This window comes from Hipposideros armiger, unplaced genomic scaffold (assembly GCF_001890085.2).
Source record: "Hipposideros armiger isolate ML-2016 unplaced genomic scaffold, ASM189008v1 scaffold_655, whole genome shotgun sequence".
Lineage (NCBI taxonomy): Eukaryota > Metazoa > Chordata > Mammalia > Chiroptera > Hipposideridae > Hipposideros > Hipposideros armiger.
The window spans coordinates 601,168-614,517 of record NW_017732005.1 but is presented as its reverse complement, the minus strand read 5'-3'; the positions used below and the strand labels follow the sequence as shown (position 1 = coordinate 614,517).

The window sequence follows — 13,350 nt, the reverse complement described above, 5'->3', positions numbered from 1 at the left end:
GGTGAGGCAGTCGCTCACCAGCCATTGAACGGTGGCTCTTGGCAGCTCACGCCGGCTGCTAGCCACTCATGGTAGCTTATGGCAGCACACTGCAGCTTTACTGCAGCCTACGCTGTCGCCGGCAACTCCCGGCAGCCCAGCTCCAGGTCGAGCTGTTGTTCAGCATCTTAGCTGTAGAGGGCGCAGCATCACTGGCCCTAATGTGGGATCCGAACTGGGGCCCTGCTGCTAAGAGCTGACGTCCCAAGCCAACTCGTAACCACCGCACCACTCGGCTGGCCCCAGGTTGGAGTTTTTATTGCAATTCTTTTTCTTTCTCTCTCATTAGATTATAAGAACCAGGGCTATGTCATTTATAGGCAGCCCAAGAGCTTAGAGTAGTGTCTGTAATGTGAAATGCATGTTGTCAGGATTTACTTCCAGGTAGGGGGAACAGATGTACATAGGTAGATCATTGTAGTTCTGTGGGTGTGAACTAACAGTAATTCACTATTGCTGAGGCTTCAACTGCATGGTATTAGTGGATAAGCAGAATGTGGTGGGAAATGAGGCTGGAGAAATAGTTACTGAGTAGATTTGGATGCTGTGTTTACGAACTTGGACTTGATCCAACAAGAGACAGGGAAACCAAGGAAGAGTAGGAGAATAAGGTCTGAGTGGGGTTTTAGCAGAGGGTAACACTGGGATAGCAGTGTGTGGTGTGTCATGGAGGGTGGGAATGAGATTGGAGGCTGCAAGACTAAAGTTGGGAGGTGGATTTGAGAAAGAAAGAAACATTTATTGAGTGCCTAATATTCACCTGGCATCCTCTCAGGGTCTTGGCATTCATTATCTGACCTTGCAACCCTGGGAGGTAGGTAGTACTGTCACTATTATCCCTATGTTACATGAAAGCCTGGAGAGGTTAAATAATTTGCCCAAGATTTTGAGGTGGTAGAGCTCATATTGAATTCAGATTTGTTTTACTTCAAATCCTTTCTTTATTTACTGTCTTTCTCCTTCCTTATGGACTAGGAGGTTGTGTGGCTATGATTACAAAGTGAAGTATTAAACTTCAAGATTTTAGAGGCAGAGCAGTTTTGGTAGTGACAAGGATGTGAAAGAAGGTCACTGACACAGACCAAAGATTAAGAGCACTGATAATTTAAAAACAACAAATACACCTTACCAGGTAGCTTTGTACTCATTTAGTGAATTTCATAATTAATAATTACTGCTTTATGACATCTCTTTCCCTATTCCTTTTTTTAAAAAAATAATTTTTATTTACATTTTGATATGTGCCTGTTTTCCCTAATTATAACATAAGATTGTTGGAGGGTAGTGATGTTTTCCTCATAGGGTAGGCATTGATAAATATTTATTGATTTTATTCTGAAAATTAAGGAGCTTCTCGTCATTTTAGTTGGATTTTTTGATTGCCCAGGAGATTATGGCATCATCGGAGTGTTTTGGAAGGCATGAGAACATAATGGATGGTCTAGGAGCATAGGCTTCAGAATCTAAAGAAAAGAACCTGGTTTGAATCCTGGCTAGATCACTCACTAGTTATGCAACCTTATGCAAATTATTTAGTTACTCTCAGCCTTATTTTCTCCCTGTTTAATGGAAATGATAACTATGTAATAGAAATGTAATGAGACCTAAATAAAACAACATGAAGAATTTAGTTTACTGCCTGGCACCTACCAGATTACCTTGCAGACTGACTTCTTAAGGTACTTCTTGTAATTTCTTAATGATTACAATTTATTTGTAATCTGACACCTTTATTTCAGTGGTAACTTTTATATTCTAATATCTTTATTTTCCTCAGAATGATGTAAGTAGCATTTGTAAAATAATTTGTAGAGCACTTTTTGCTGCTTTTTCTTTTTTAGTTCCTTTCATAGCATTAACTGCCATGTTTTTTAAGTCATTCACTTCTCATCATCCCCAGTATTTTTTTTTTTAAAGATTTTTATTGGGGAATGGGGGAGGGGAACAGCGCTGGGGAATCGGGGAAGGGGAACAGACCAGCTGCTGTCCTTTTGTTCTTCAGTCTAGTTGTGGAGGACGTCGCTTCACTGGCCCATGTTGGTGTATTATCACTGCGCTCTTCTCGGCTGAGGCAGTCGCTTGCCGGCCATTGGACGGCCGCCCACAGCGGCTCACAGCTGCTCACGCCGGCTGCTAGCCATTCACGGTAGCTTTTTACAGCAGCCCACTGCAGCCTATGCCATCGCCGGCGACTCATGGCAGCCCAGCTCCAGGTCGAGCCGTTGTTCACCATCCTAGCTGCAGAGGGCGCAGCCTTCATGTGGGACCTGAACTGGGACCCTACTGCCCAGAGCTGGCGTCCCAAGCCAACTGTCAACCAATGTGCCACTCAGCTGGTCCAGAAAAGGTTTTTTGAATGATACTTGCACTCCTATCCCCTAGGGGTTGTGTGTTTCGAGGGGATGATAAGAAATTAAAATTGTCATCTTTATAGGGAATACCTGTGTATGTTCCAGGTACTATACTAAGCTGTTTACATAAATTATTTTATTCTGTATTGTGACCCTATCAGGTAGATGTATTGTGGTCTTTATTTTGCGGATAAGGAAACTGAAGATGAAGTAATTCAAATTACTCAATGTAAAGTCAGGTAGCTAGCAATTATAAAGCTGTAGTATTGTTCTTGGGGATTTTAGCTTATGATGGTTGAAACTGAGGAAAGGAATGGTTTTGAATCATGGAAAGACTACTGGAAGTAGAGACAGAAAGCTTAATTTTGTTTCTGCCGCTCACTTGCTATATGACCTTGGGCAAGTTAATTGACCTTTCTGAACCTTGTGTTTCTTCTTATTGGTGAAATGTCAGATATGTGCCATCTTTACCGTCCTCATAAGAAGTTCTGAGACTCAAACATAACAAGTGAAAGTGTGTTAAAAAACTGTCTAAATGCTAGAGTAATTGGGGTTGTAAGACAATGGAGGAAGAGGAGAAGGGAGACTCTCCTAACTCTTCATAGTCGTTGCTTTATTTGAAGTTGAATTGAGAATGGGAATAATGGAACTTACTTTGTATATTTGTATTGTAATTATTATATTCCTAAGGCTGTTAATCAGTTAATTTTTAATTTTTTATCTTTATATGATAAATATCCAGACTAGGTTAACCTGTTATCTTAATCTATGCAAAATTTATCAATATTCAAATAATGTTCAAAACATATTTGCCATGTGTTGTAGGGAAGCTGATTCTCCCCCCACGTCCCCCACCCCTGGAATGTCTCAGAAGTTAACCACCTAAAAGGGGTGACTAGTCTTAAGTTTATTGATAGTACTAAGGTATTACACAAAATTACCTTATTTAATACTAGCATCAATCATTTAAAGCAATGTTATTGTTTCTATATTACAGAAAAAAAAATAACTTACTAGGTCACACAGCTAATAAGTGTCAGAGCTGATATTTGAAGCTGATATGTCAGGTTCCAAAGCCCAGGCTCTTCCCTTTATATAGATGTGTGTATTCCAGTGTCATGAAATGCCTGTCTGTTATCATTAAATAAAATAGTGTAGAATTAAGCAAGGTCAGTGGATACATAACTCAGTTGTATTTCATATCCCATAATGAACAGATGGAAAATGAAACAAAAATCTGTGCCATTTTCAGTTACATCAGAGAACACCAAGTATTTTCTTGGAGGTTTAAAATATCAGGTGTTTTTGTTTTGTTTTGTTTTGTTTTTTGCACTGTTTTTGGTCAGTATTAAGTAATTTACTGTTTTACATCAATTTGCTTTGTAGTTGATGCTGATGTGACAGTAATAGGTTCTGGTCCCGGAGGATATGTTGCTGCTATTAAAGCTGCCCAGTTAGGCTTCAAGGTAAGCTGTAGACTAAAATTCGGATGTTGATTCATTTTTATTTGGAAAGAGTCGATCATATTCACAAAATACTTTGTAGTTAGATAAGAACAGTAAATAATTTCTTAAGTCTATAAATTATATTTAAGGCTGAGACTAATGAAGACAGGTTCATTTAGTTGTAGTAGTCTCATGAAATGGAAAATGAAGTCATTATTTTTATTCTTCCCCAATACTTTTCATTTTGTCTTCTGATCACACTTTGGAAGATAGATAAATAGAGCTAAAAGCATGTATTTGGTAATGTTAAACAAACAAAAAAATCTCTTAAAATAATTCACTTTTGGGTTAGCCTGAGTTTGGTATTCAAATGATAAATTATTTCATTTGTGATATATTTCATTTTCACAAACACAGCTTGAGTAGCTTGTTTTGTAGAAGAACTCAGATACATTTAGAATTTTAGTTAACTGAAACATTGCAACTTATATGCAGTTAATGTTTTCTTTGGTTATAGACAGTCTGCGTTGAGAAAAACGAAACACTTGGTGGAACATGCTTGAATGTTGGTTGTATTCCTTCTAAGGTGAGCATACATTTTGTACAGTGCAGAGGTGTTTTCATTGGCCACCAGCTAGAAGGATGTATTGAGACTAGACTATTAGACTTATACAGTTATTATAAAATAAAACAACCCATGGATGATAAACACGTTTTTCCTCTGGGAAACGTAGAGTGCTGTCACCAATGTGCTGTACTTTCCTGAAAGCGCTCCCTTGTTTCAGGATGCCTAGCAGCCTTTCCATTCAACCAGACTCTGATGTTACATTTTTTTTTTTCTCTTTGCCTTTCCTTTACCAATGAAACAGATAATAGGCATTAAATTCTTTTAGGTACTTTATTTAGTAAACATGACTGCCTTTTTCACTTGCTACCCTGTGAAGTATGTACTTAAAAAAGTAAAGATGTTTTGTTTTTCATTCTTATTTGTTGGATGTTTTTTATGTCGTCATTGTTTGTCTTAGATTAATTGTATAAGAACAGAAACTGAATTGGCGTATTCCTAGGTACTGTTCCATGTACAGAATGTCATTTCCTAAGTGGTTTTTTTTGAAGATTTTATTGGGGAATTGGGGGAGGGGAACAGTGTTGGGGAATCGGGGAAGGGGAGCAGACAAGTTGCTGTTCTTTGGTTCTTCAGTCTAGTTGTGGAGGACGCCGCTTCACTGGCCCATGTTGGTATTATCATTGCGCTCTTCCCGGGTGAGGCAGATTGGTCACTGGCCTCTGGACGGCCGCTCACAGCGGCTCTTGGCAGCTCACACTGGCTGCTGGCCACACATGGTAGCTTATGGCAACCCACTGCAGCAGGGGCTGCAGCCTACGCTGTCCCCGGCGGACTCACAGCATCCCAGCTCCAGGTCGAGCTGTTGTTCACCATCTTAGCTGTAGAGGGCAGTGTAACTGGCCCTTATGTGGGATCCGAACCGGGGCCCTGCTGCACAGAGCTGGCGTCCCAAGCCAACTCTTAACCAGCGCGCCACTCGGCCGGCCCTCCTAAGTGTTTTTTTATTGTCTATAGTCTGCTTTTGAACATTTGATAATTTTGTCTTATTTCCTTTAGGCTTTATTAAATAACTCTCATTATTACCACATGGCCCATGGAAAAGATTTTGCATCTAGGGGAATTGAAAGTAAGTATACTTTCCATACTAGTGATATTACCAGCCATACTTGACTTTCCTGGCTAAAGATTTAGTGTACCTTGATGAATGTAATATATGTTTAGTGAGGGAAGAGTAAGAAAAAGATCTTAAAAATGTAGAGATTTAATTAAAAAAGAAAGCTTAATTCAGATTTCTACCATGACATCTTCTGTTCCTTTGTCAACGTGTGTGTGTGTGGTCAGTTTCATTTTCCTGAAACCTGGAGATGGCTGGGGCTGCTAGATTCCTGAGTGCTGTGGGCAGATGATGAAGGAAAGACGGTCTGCCTAAAGTGGTGATAGTGGAAAGAGCAGAGGAGAGAGGGAGGAACTCTGCATAGTGGGGAAAGGACATTTCATAACATTTTCATTTGATACGTCTTGTTTCCTGCCATTTCTTTTGGACTGTTTTCATCCTTTCTCTCCAGTTATTGTTGTTGACAGATATACCCCAAAAGGGTAGTCTGTTCTAGGGAAGGCTGAAACACACCGTGGGGAGCTGTATTTTCCTTCATTTGTTTCTTTTAGCAGTAGGTGTCTGAAAGAATGGGCTGTAGTGTAGGCAGTCCAGTGAGTGTACAAGTGCTATATACACACTAAAGCAAATGTTGTGTTAAACTAGATGAAAAGTAGAATCAAAACCCACTTTCCTTACCCATTAAGGAAAGAAGAGACAGGGTTAGTCAAGAGACCTGCGTTGCAGGCAGGGTTTCCTGTTCTCGCTCTGACTTCAGGTAAATCAGAGCCCTCAGGTTCTTGGCTTCTTCATCGCTAAGATACGAGTTGGTTGCATGTGCTGATTTCAAAGATATCCGTTCTTCTGAAGTTCTGTGAGTTGCGTTTCTTTATCTTCTTATATTGTAGCTTCAGAGTTCTCTTCTGAGGTAAATGAGCGATTAAAATCTAGTTGATTAAATTCGTATATTAAGCTTCTGTATTTGAAATTTTCTCGTGTGTATTTTTATTACTTTTTGTTTCATGAAATTTAGCAGTTCCTTTTTTTTTTTAAATGTCAGGCTGTGTTTTACTTTGTCATTTCTACTTAAATCTCTTCCAGACTTATGATCATCATAAGGTGTTTGGAGACTATGTTGTTATGATGGGATATCGTGTTTTATTTCGGACTGCATTTTCCCCAGAGGTGGATTTTTTATAGAGTTCGATAGGTTAAGTTACTGCGATGTGAACTGTTGGTCTTTTGCCAGCTAGGAATCTTATATCAGTTATTAAATTTAAAAATGTTAATACTGCCATATGTACCGTTCTGGAAGCATTAGGCAGTAATTTTCCAGACTGAAAAATACCATGCATTGCTTCAAGAATTTAGCTAAGTACTAAAGATTTATTTAATACATGACAGTGTCTGAAGTTCGCTTGAATTTAGAGAAGATGATGGAGCAGAAGAGCACTGCAGTAAAAGCTTTAACAGGTGGAATTGCCCACTTATTCAAACAAAATAAGGTCAGTGTGTTTAATGTTCAGGTTATTGCTTTCTTTTATAGACACATTAAACATAGCTTTATGTTGACAGAGTGATGTTTTTAGAACTTGGCTGCTGGGGGATATTTATTTAATTAAACCAGTATACTAACTTGAAGTAGCTTTTCCTAACATATATAACACATTTTTTGCTGCTACATATGTAGCATTATTAAGTAAGGGCACTTTGTATTAGATATATTATTTAATAGTGTAGTTTTTTCCTATTAATCATGTTTGTTTATCAAAAATTATTATAAACTTTATGAATTTATAAATATTTCTTTATAAAGGTTGTTCATGTAAATGGATATGGAAAGATAACTGGCAAAAATCAGGTCACCGCTACAAAAGCCGATGGCAGCACTCAAGTTATCGACACAAAGAATATTCTTATAGCTACAGGTTCAGAAGTTACTCCTTTTCCTGGAATCACGGTATTTATGCTTTTTACAACTGTCAAAACCTTTCTTCAGAAATACATTTTATAAACCACTGTACTCCTGCTATTTATGAACTTTGAATGAGAGATTTTCTGACCAAAAAAACTATATATTGACAGTCATTCAGCTTTGGGAAGTTGCTTTTGTCTTTATTCTGCAGTGATTTTGACCAGAAATAGAACACTTTACATTAAGATATATTTTAATCCAACGTGAAGTTAAAATTGACTGTTTTGTTTTGAAATGCTAAGTGATAAAAATTTAAATGAACATTTTTAATGGGATTTGATAAAATTGAGTATATAGATAGAAGTTATAGATACCTGAAAACAAATAAATGACTTAGTATTTTTAATGATTAATATAATATTTTTAATGATTGTTTTTTTAATTATTATTATAGATTGATGAAGATACAGTAGTGTCATCTACAGGTGCTTTATCTTTAAAAAAAGTTCCAGAAAAGATGGTTGTCATTGGTGCAGGAGTAATAGGTGTAGAATTGGTAAGTATTTTCTGTCTGTTATTATTTCCATGGAGTTCCATTTGACTTAATGGTCCCCATTTGATTCTTTGTGTAATGTCACAGGCAGATTGGCATTGAGTTTTGCTTAAATACTTCCAGTGGTAAAGAGTTCTCAAGACAATCTATGTAGTCATTAGAACATTCTCTTTAATTTGAAATCTGTTTTCCTGTATCTTCCACCCTTCTTGTTCCCTAGAACTGGACTAATTTTTAAAAAACCTTGACAGCCCTTCAGCTATTTAAATCTGACAGCCCTTCAGGCAGGCCCTTCAACATTTCAGAAGGCAGCTCTCATTCTAAGCAAATTGTATTTCGATAAAGTCCATGACTGACATGATCTGATTCTTCCCTTCCCTTCCTCTCCATCTTCATCTCATTCCCTCTTAACTTACCTATGAGAAATGTCAAACTGTCTGCAGTTTTCTCCATACCCTTATTTCAAACCTCCTTCCTGCCTTGTTCTTCCTTGCCCATCTGGCAACTTGCCTGTGTTTCCAGTGATCTCTCTTCCCTCTATTTTAGTTATCCTTTCTCAGGCTGGTTTTTTTTTTTACCTTGTAATCACCAAGAATTGCTCTATTTCTGAAATCACAAATTTAGACATTTTATTCTCTAATCATAACCTCTTTTCTTCTCTTACTCAGTAAACAGGTTCTTTAACTTTATCACGTTTTCTAGTCATAGATCCCTCTTCGTTTTTGCTGTCTGCCCTTTTCCTGCCTTGACTACTTCCCAGATCACCTTAGATTCCATTTCTTCACTTGAACCACTCTCTCACAGGTGTACTTATGTCCCTTGCTTTGCTGTCAAACCTGCTTGGCAAAACTCTGGTCCCAGTTGAATTCAGCTGTCTGCCTTTTTTATGCTATCTGCAGGCTATCGCCTACGCGCACCCTGCAGATTAATGCCCATGTAAATTCTTGGTCATAAATCTCAGCGGGAACCTCAGCCTTGCTGGCAGTCCCAGGATTGCCCTCGCTGGCACTCTCCTGGTGTCTGCAGTGGCTCTTTCATTTCCCACTTCTCTCAAATCTCTGCCAATACACTGTCTTCTGCTGCCTGCAGATGACCTTGTCTCCGAAATATAAAAGAAACCATCAGATGAAAACACCCTCAACTTGGTGCCCCAGACTGGAAAATATTTTTGCCTTTTGTTATACCTGTTCTCTTGATCGTCTCTCCCATAACTGGAAATGCTATTTTCCCTAAGACAGAGCCCTTCACCTCTGCTTGGTAGTGCATCCTCTGCCTTCTCTAGGACTTGGCTTTGTGATTTCTATTTTTGTCTTTTTTAGTCTTCAGCTCTCCCCTACTTCTGCTTCCTTCTCATTTACATTGAAACATGCCTCTCTGTGGGCACCTGTGTGCCACTCATGAAGCTCAGATGCAGTTGCACTCAGACACAGGCCATTATACATAAGCCTTGTGTTGATCCCACGTCCTTCTTCAGTTACCAATTTCCCTCTCACCTTTTCACAACCAAACTTCTTGGAAGAGTTGTCTACACTCTTTCATCAGCTCCCACTCACTCCTCATTTCATGGCTTCATGCGCCACCAAATTGCTCTTGACAGGACATGACTGAATTTATTACTTACTTAGACCAGTAGATTTTTTTTTCACTGCTGTATTTGGTAGCAGTCAGCATTGTTGATTTTCTTGCCTTTGACACTCTTGCTTGTCTGATTCCGTACTCTGTCGGTTTTCTGTCTTCCCTGTGGGCTGACTTCTCTATCTTGTGTGCAGGTTCCCCTTTCTCAGCCTTCCCTCGAATTGTTAGTGTTACTCTGGGGTCTGCCTCAGGGTTCCATCCCAGACCCTTTTCTTCTTTTCAGAGAAGATTCTCTTCATTCCTGTCTGTTACTTAACGGCTTGTATTGGGTTGTCGGAAAAGTCATGACGCATTTTGCAACGAAAAACAGAAAAAATATGTCATGACTTTTCCGACAACCCAATAAATATTTCAGCCTAATCCTTTTTCATTATGTCTAAACATTTATATCTGAATGCCTTCTGTAATTTTTTTTTAAGTTTCCTTTTTTTTATGTTACATGTCTCAGCTCTAGGTTTTTGTTTTGAGGTTAACATTAGGTTTATGTAAAAAAAAAATGTTTCATGCATAGATTAGTTCTTTTCCTTCTGACTGCATCTTATTCTCATTCACCTGTGCAAATTCAGTCCTTTTTCCCTCTTCTTTCATGTTTTTGTTGTTACACGTTAACCCTTATTATTCTGGGTATTCATGTCCAAATTGCAGAAGTTCTAGTTTTTTTTTTTAAAAGTTTTTTTTCCTTTAATCTTTAATGATTAAATGTTTAATACCCTGTTCTGAAATAGAGTTGCAGTTTCCTGCTTCAGTCTGTTATCTTACTCAAAGTTTTGTATACTTTTGTCTTTTTGTTTCAGGTAGAAGAGCTTAAACTTTTCTTATAATGCAGATCTTTTGGTGGTAAATTCCCTCAGCTTTTGTTTGTCTGGAATAATCTTTACTTCTCCATATCTAAAGGATAACTGCTGGATATATTATTCTTGGCTGAGGGTTTCTTTCTTTCAATGTTTTGAATATTTCGATCTACTCTTTCCTGGCTTATTGTAAGGTTTCTGTTGAAAAATCCAGTAATAAGCTAATGTGGTTTCCTTTGTAGGTTGCAGTGTATTTTTTCCCTGGCTGCCTTGAGAATTCTTTCTTTGTCATTAACTTTTGATATAATGTCTCTTGGAGAAGGTCCTTTTGCATTGAAATAATTAGGTATTCTGTTAGCTTCTTGAATTTGTGAGTCTAGCTCTTCCCATAGGTTTGGGAAGTCCTCATTGATTATTTGTTTGAACAGGCTCTGTTCCCTTCGCCCTTTCTTCTTCTGTTATACCCATTATTCGTATGTTGCTCTTTTAAATGGAGTCAGATAGTTTTCATAGTGTTGTTTCATATTTTTTTTTACTTTATTTTTTTAAACTCTCACTTCTCTCTCTCCTTCCACCTGAGTCATTTCTAGATTTCTGTCTTCGAGCTCATTATTTCTCTCTTGCATTTGGTATGTTCTGTTTCTAATGATGTGATCCATTCTTCATCTTATTCATTGAGTTCTTCAGCTTCAGATTTTCTGTTTGGTTCTTTTTTTATAGTTTCATTTCTTTGGTTAGTTACTACTTTTGTTCGTTGATTTTATTCCTGAGCTTATTGAAGTGTCCCTGTTTTGTATCTCACTGAGTGTTTTCATAATTGCAATCTTGAATTCTGTCATTTAAATCACAAACTTCCATGTCTTAACATTTGGTTTCTGGAGACTTCATTTTCTTTCTGAGCCACTTGTTACTTTGGTTATTCATAGTACTTGATAGATTGTTTTTCTGCCTGGGAATTTGTTTTTCTGCCTGGGAATTTGAGGTAGTGAACTCGTCTAAGTATTGTTTTGCTCTCAACAATTCAGGCTAAGTAGAGGTCTTTCTTTTCTCCAGTAGGTGGTGCTATAGCTCAAGTTTTTATTTTCTCTTAATCTGCACTACTGACACCTCTGGGATCTCAGTGGGTTGGTGTAGCCTGTCTAGGAAAATGTCCTGTATTCCCCGTGGAGTTGGGCATCCCCTCTGTGTCGCCTGGGTGTTAAGAGTACCATCCTCATGATAGGATGTGGCTATGATGGGGCTCTAGGCCTGTGAGTTCCCTGCACTGGCTCCTTATAACCAGAGGCTGCCAGCTATGCTGTGCTGAGGTGTCTCCACTGCCTCTACCATGTTCCACTGTGACAGGGAGGGGTGTGTGGGGGAAGGCGGGTTTGCAAATCTGCTGTTTTGCTTTGATACTAATGGTGGCTGCTAGTCCATTGCTGCCACACCGCTGTACTGCATTTCTGCTCTTGTCACCAGGTTTAACTGCAGTGGGTGCTGGCCACTCAAGCCAGAATGTTGCTTCTGCCCTTCTGGCTCTCCTGGCTGCCGTGTTAGGGCTGTAGCCAGACTCCCTCCCCGCTATTGAGTCAGCTGGGGCTGCGGCAGGTGCTAGTCTGTCTGTGGGCCCTTCTCTGTTTTATCCCCATCCTGCCTCCATGCTTGTCCGATACACCCACCTTCAGATGTGTCAATGCATGGATCTCTCAGACACGTTTGTGTGTTGAGCAGGGAATCCTTTGTTGAATTAATTGTCCAATTTGTAACTTTAAAGGGAAAAACCAAGAGGTCTTATCACTCCATATACTGACGTCACTTTTTGTGTTCTTAGTAATATCTTTTGAAGAGGAGTTTTTAATTTTGATGAAGTTTATATGCGTTTTTTCCTTCATTGTGTATTTCGCTTTTGGTGTTGTAGCTAAGAAACCTTTGCATAACTCAAGGTTATGAAGATTCTCTCTTATGTTTTCTTCTAGAAGGTTCTTCTAGTTTTGTGTTTTAAATTTAGGTCCATGATCCATTTTGAGTTAATTTTTGCTTATGCTTCTTACTTATGTTCTCTTGCCTATTTCACATATAAGTAAGTATTCAGAAGTTATAATTGTTAAAATATTGTTTAAAAAGCCAGCATTCAGTTTAAATTACAATTTGAATGGAAAAGTAAACATTTCTTTGTTGAGAAAATAAAATAAGCCAGTTTAATATTTTGCAAACGTCAGTAATGAGTAGCAGTAAGAGGCCGCTTCTTCCCACTCAGGACCTTCCTTCCCACTTGTTCCTCTCCTTCTGGACCAGTTTCCTTTGTTGTTCATTCCCTCCCTTCCAGTCTGTGTGCAGATGTCACTCCCTGGAAGGCCTTCCCCAACCATGCTATTCAAAGTTCCAATTCTTTTCCTTCCAGTAGTCTTGGCTCTACTTCCTGCTTTATTTTTCTCATAGCACTTTACCATCCTCTTCACTTATTTGTCTGTCTCCTCTACCAGGATATAAGGTTCCTGAGGGCAGTGTTATGTTCACAGATGCATGCCTGGGCTCTAAAATGGTGCCTAGTAGAGAGCAGGTGCTCAGTAAATGTTGAATGAATGAGTGAATTTGTGAAGTTATACATATTTACCACGGTGTTAATTTTAAACCTCGGAGCTTCTAATAGGAACATATTAACAAAAGAAAATATCTTACAATAAATTATTTAATTCAGTAAACATTTGCTATAGAAACCTTTTATTTTCATAATTTTTTTAAATTATTATTTTCAGGGTTCAGTTTGGCAAAGACTTGGTGCAGATGTGACAGCAGTTGAGTTTTTGGGTCATGTTGGGGGAATTGGAATTGATATGGAGATATCTAAAAACTTTCAGCGCATCCTTCAAAAACAAGGATTTAAATTTAAATTGAATACAAAAGTTACTGGTGCTACCAAGAAGTCAGATGGAAAAATTGATGTTTCGTAAGTATGCTACATTTGTTTTATAATATCC

The 13,350-nt window shown here is 38.4% G+C and overlaps 1 protein-coding gene across 1 annotated transcript in view; it reads left to right on the top strand.

Annotated features, from left to right (window-relative positions):
• DLD (dihydrolipoamide dehydrogenase) overlaps nucleotides 1–13,350 on the top strand; it is a 21,269-nt gene that overhangs the window by 4,063 nt on the left and 3,856 nt on the right. Inside the window, exons 3-9 of the mRNA XM_019626055.1 lie at nucleotides 3,777–3,856; nucleotides 4,353–4,421; nucleotides 5,460–5,529; nucleotides 6,901–7,001; nucleotides 7,313–7,456; nucleotides 7,866–7,967; nucleotides 13,129–13,319. Coding sequence (XP_019481600.1) covers nucleotides 3,777–3,856; nucleotides 4,353–4,421; nucleotides 5,460–5,529; nucleotides 6,901–7,001; nucleotides 7,313–7,456; nucleotides 7,866–7,967; nucleotides 13,129–13,319 — 757 coding nt within the window. The remainder of the gene's footprint in view (nucleotides 1–3,776; nucleotides 3,857–4,352; nucleotides 4,422–5,459; nucleotides 5,530–6,900; nucleotides 7,002–7,312; nucleotides 7,457–7,865; nucleotides 7,968–13,128; nucleotides 13,320–13,350) is intronic.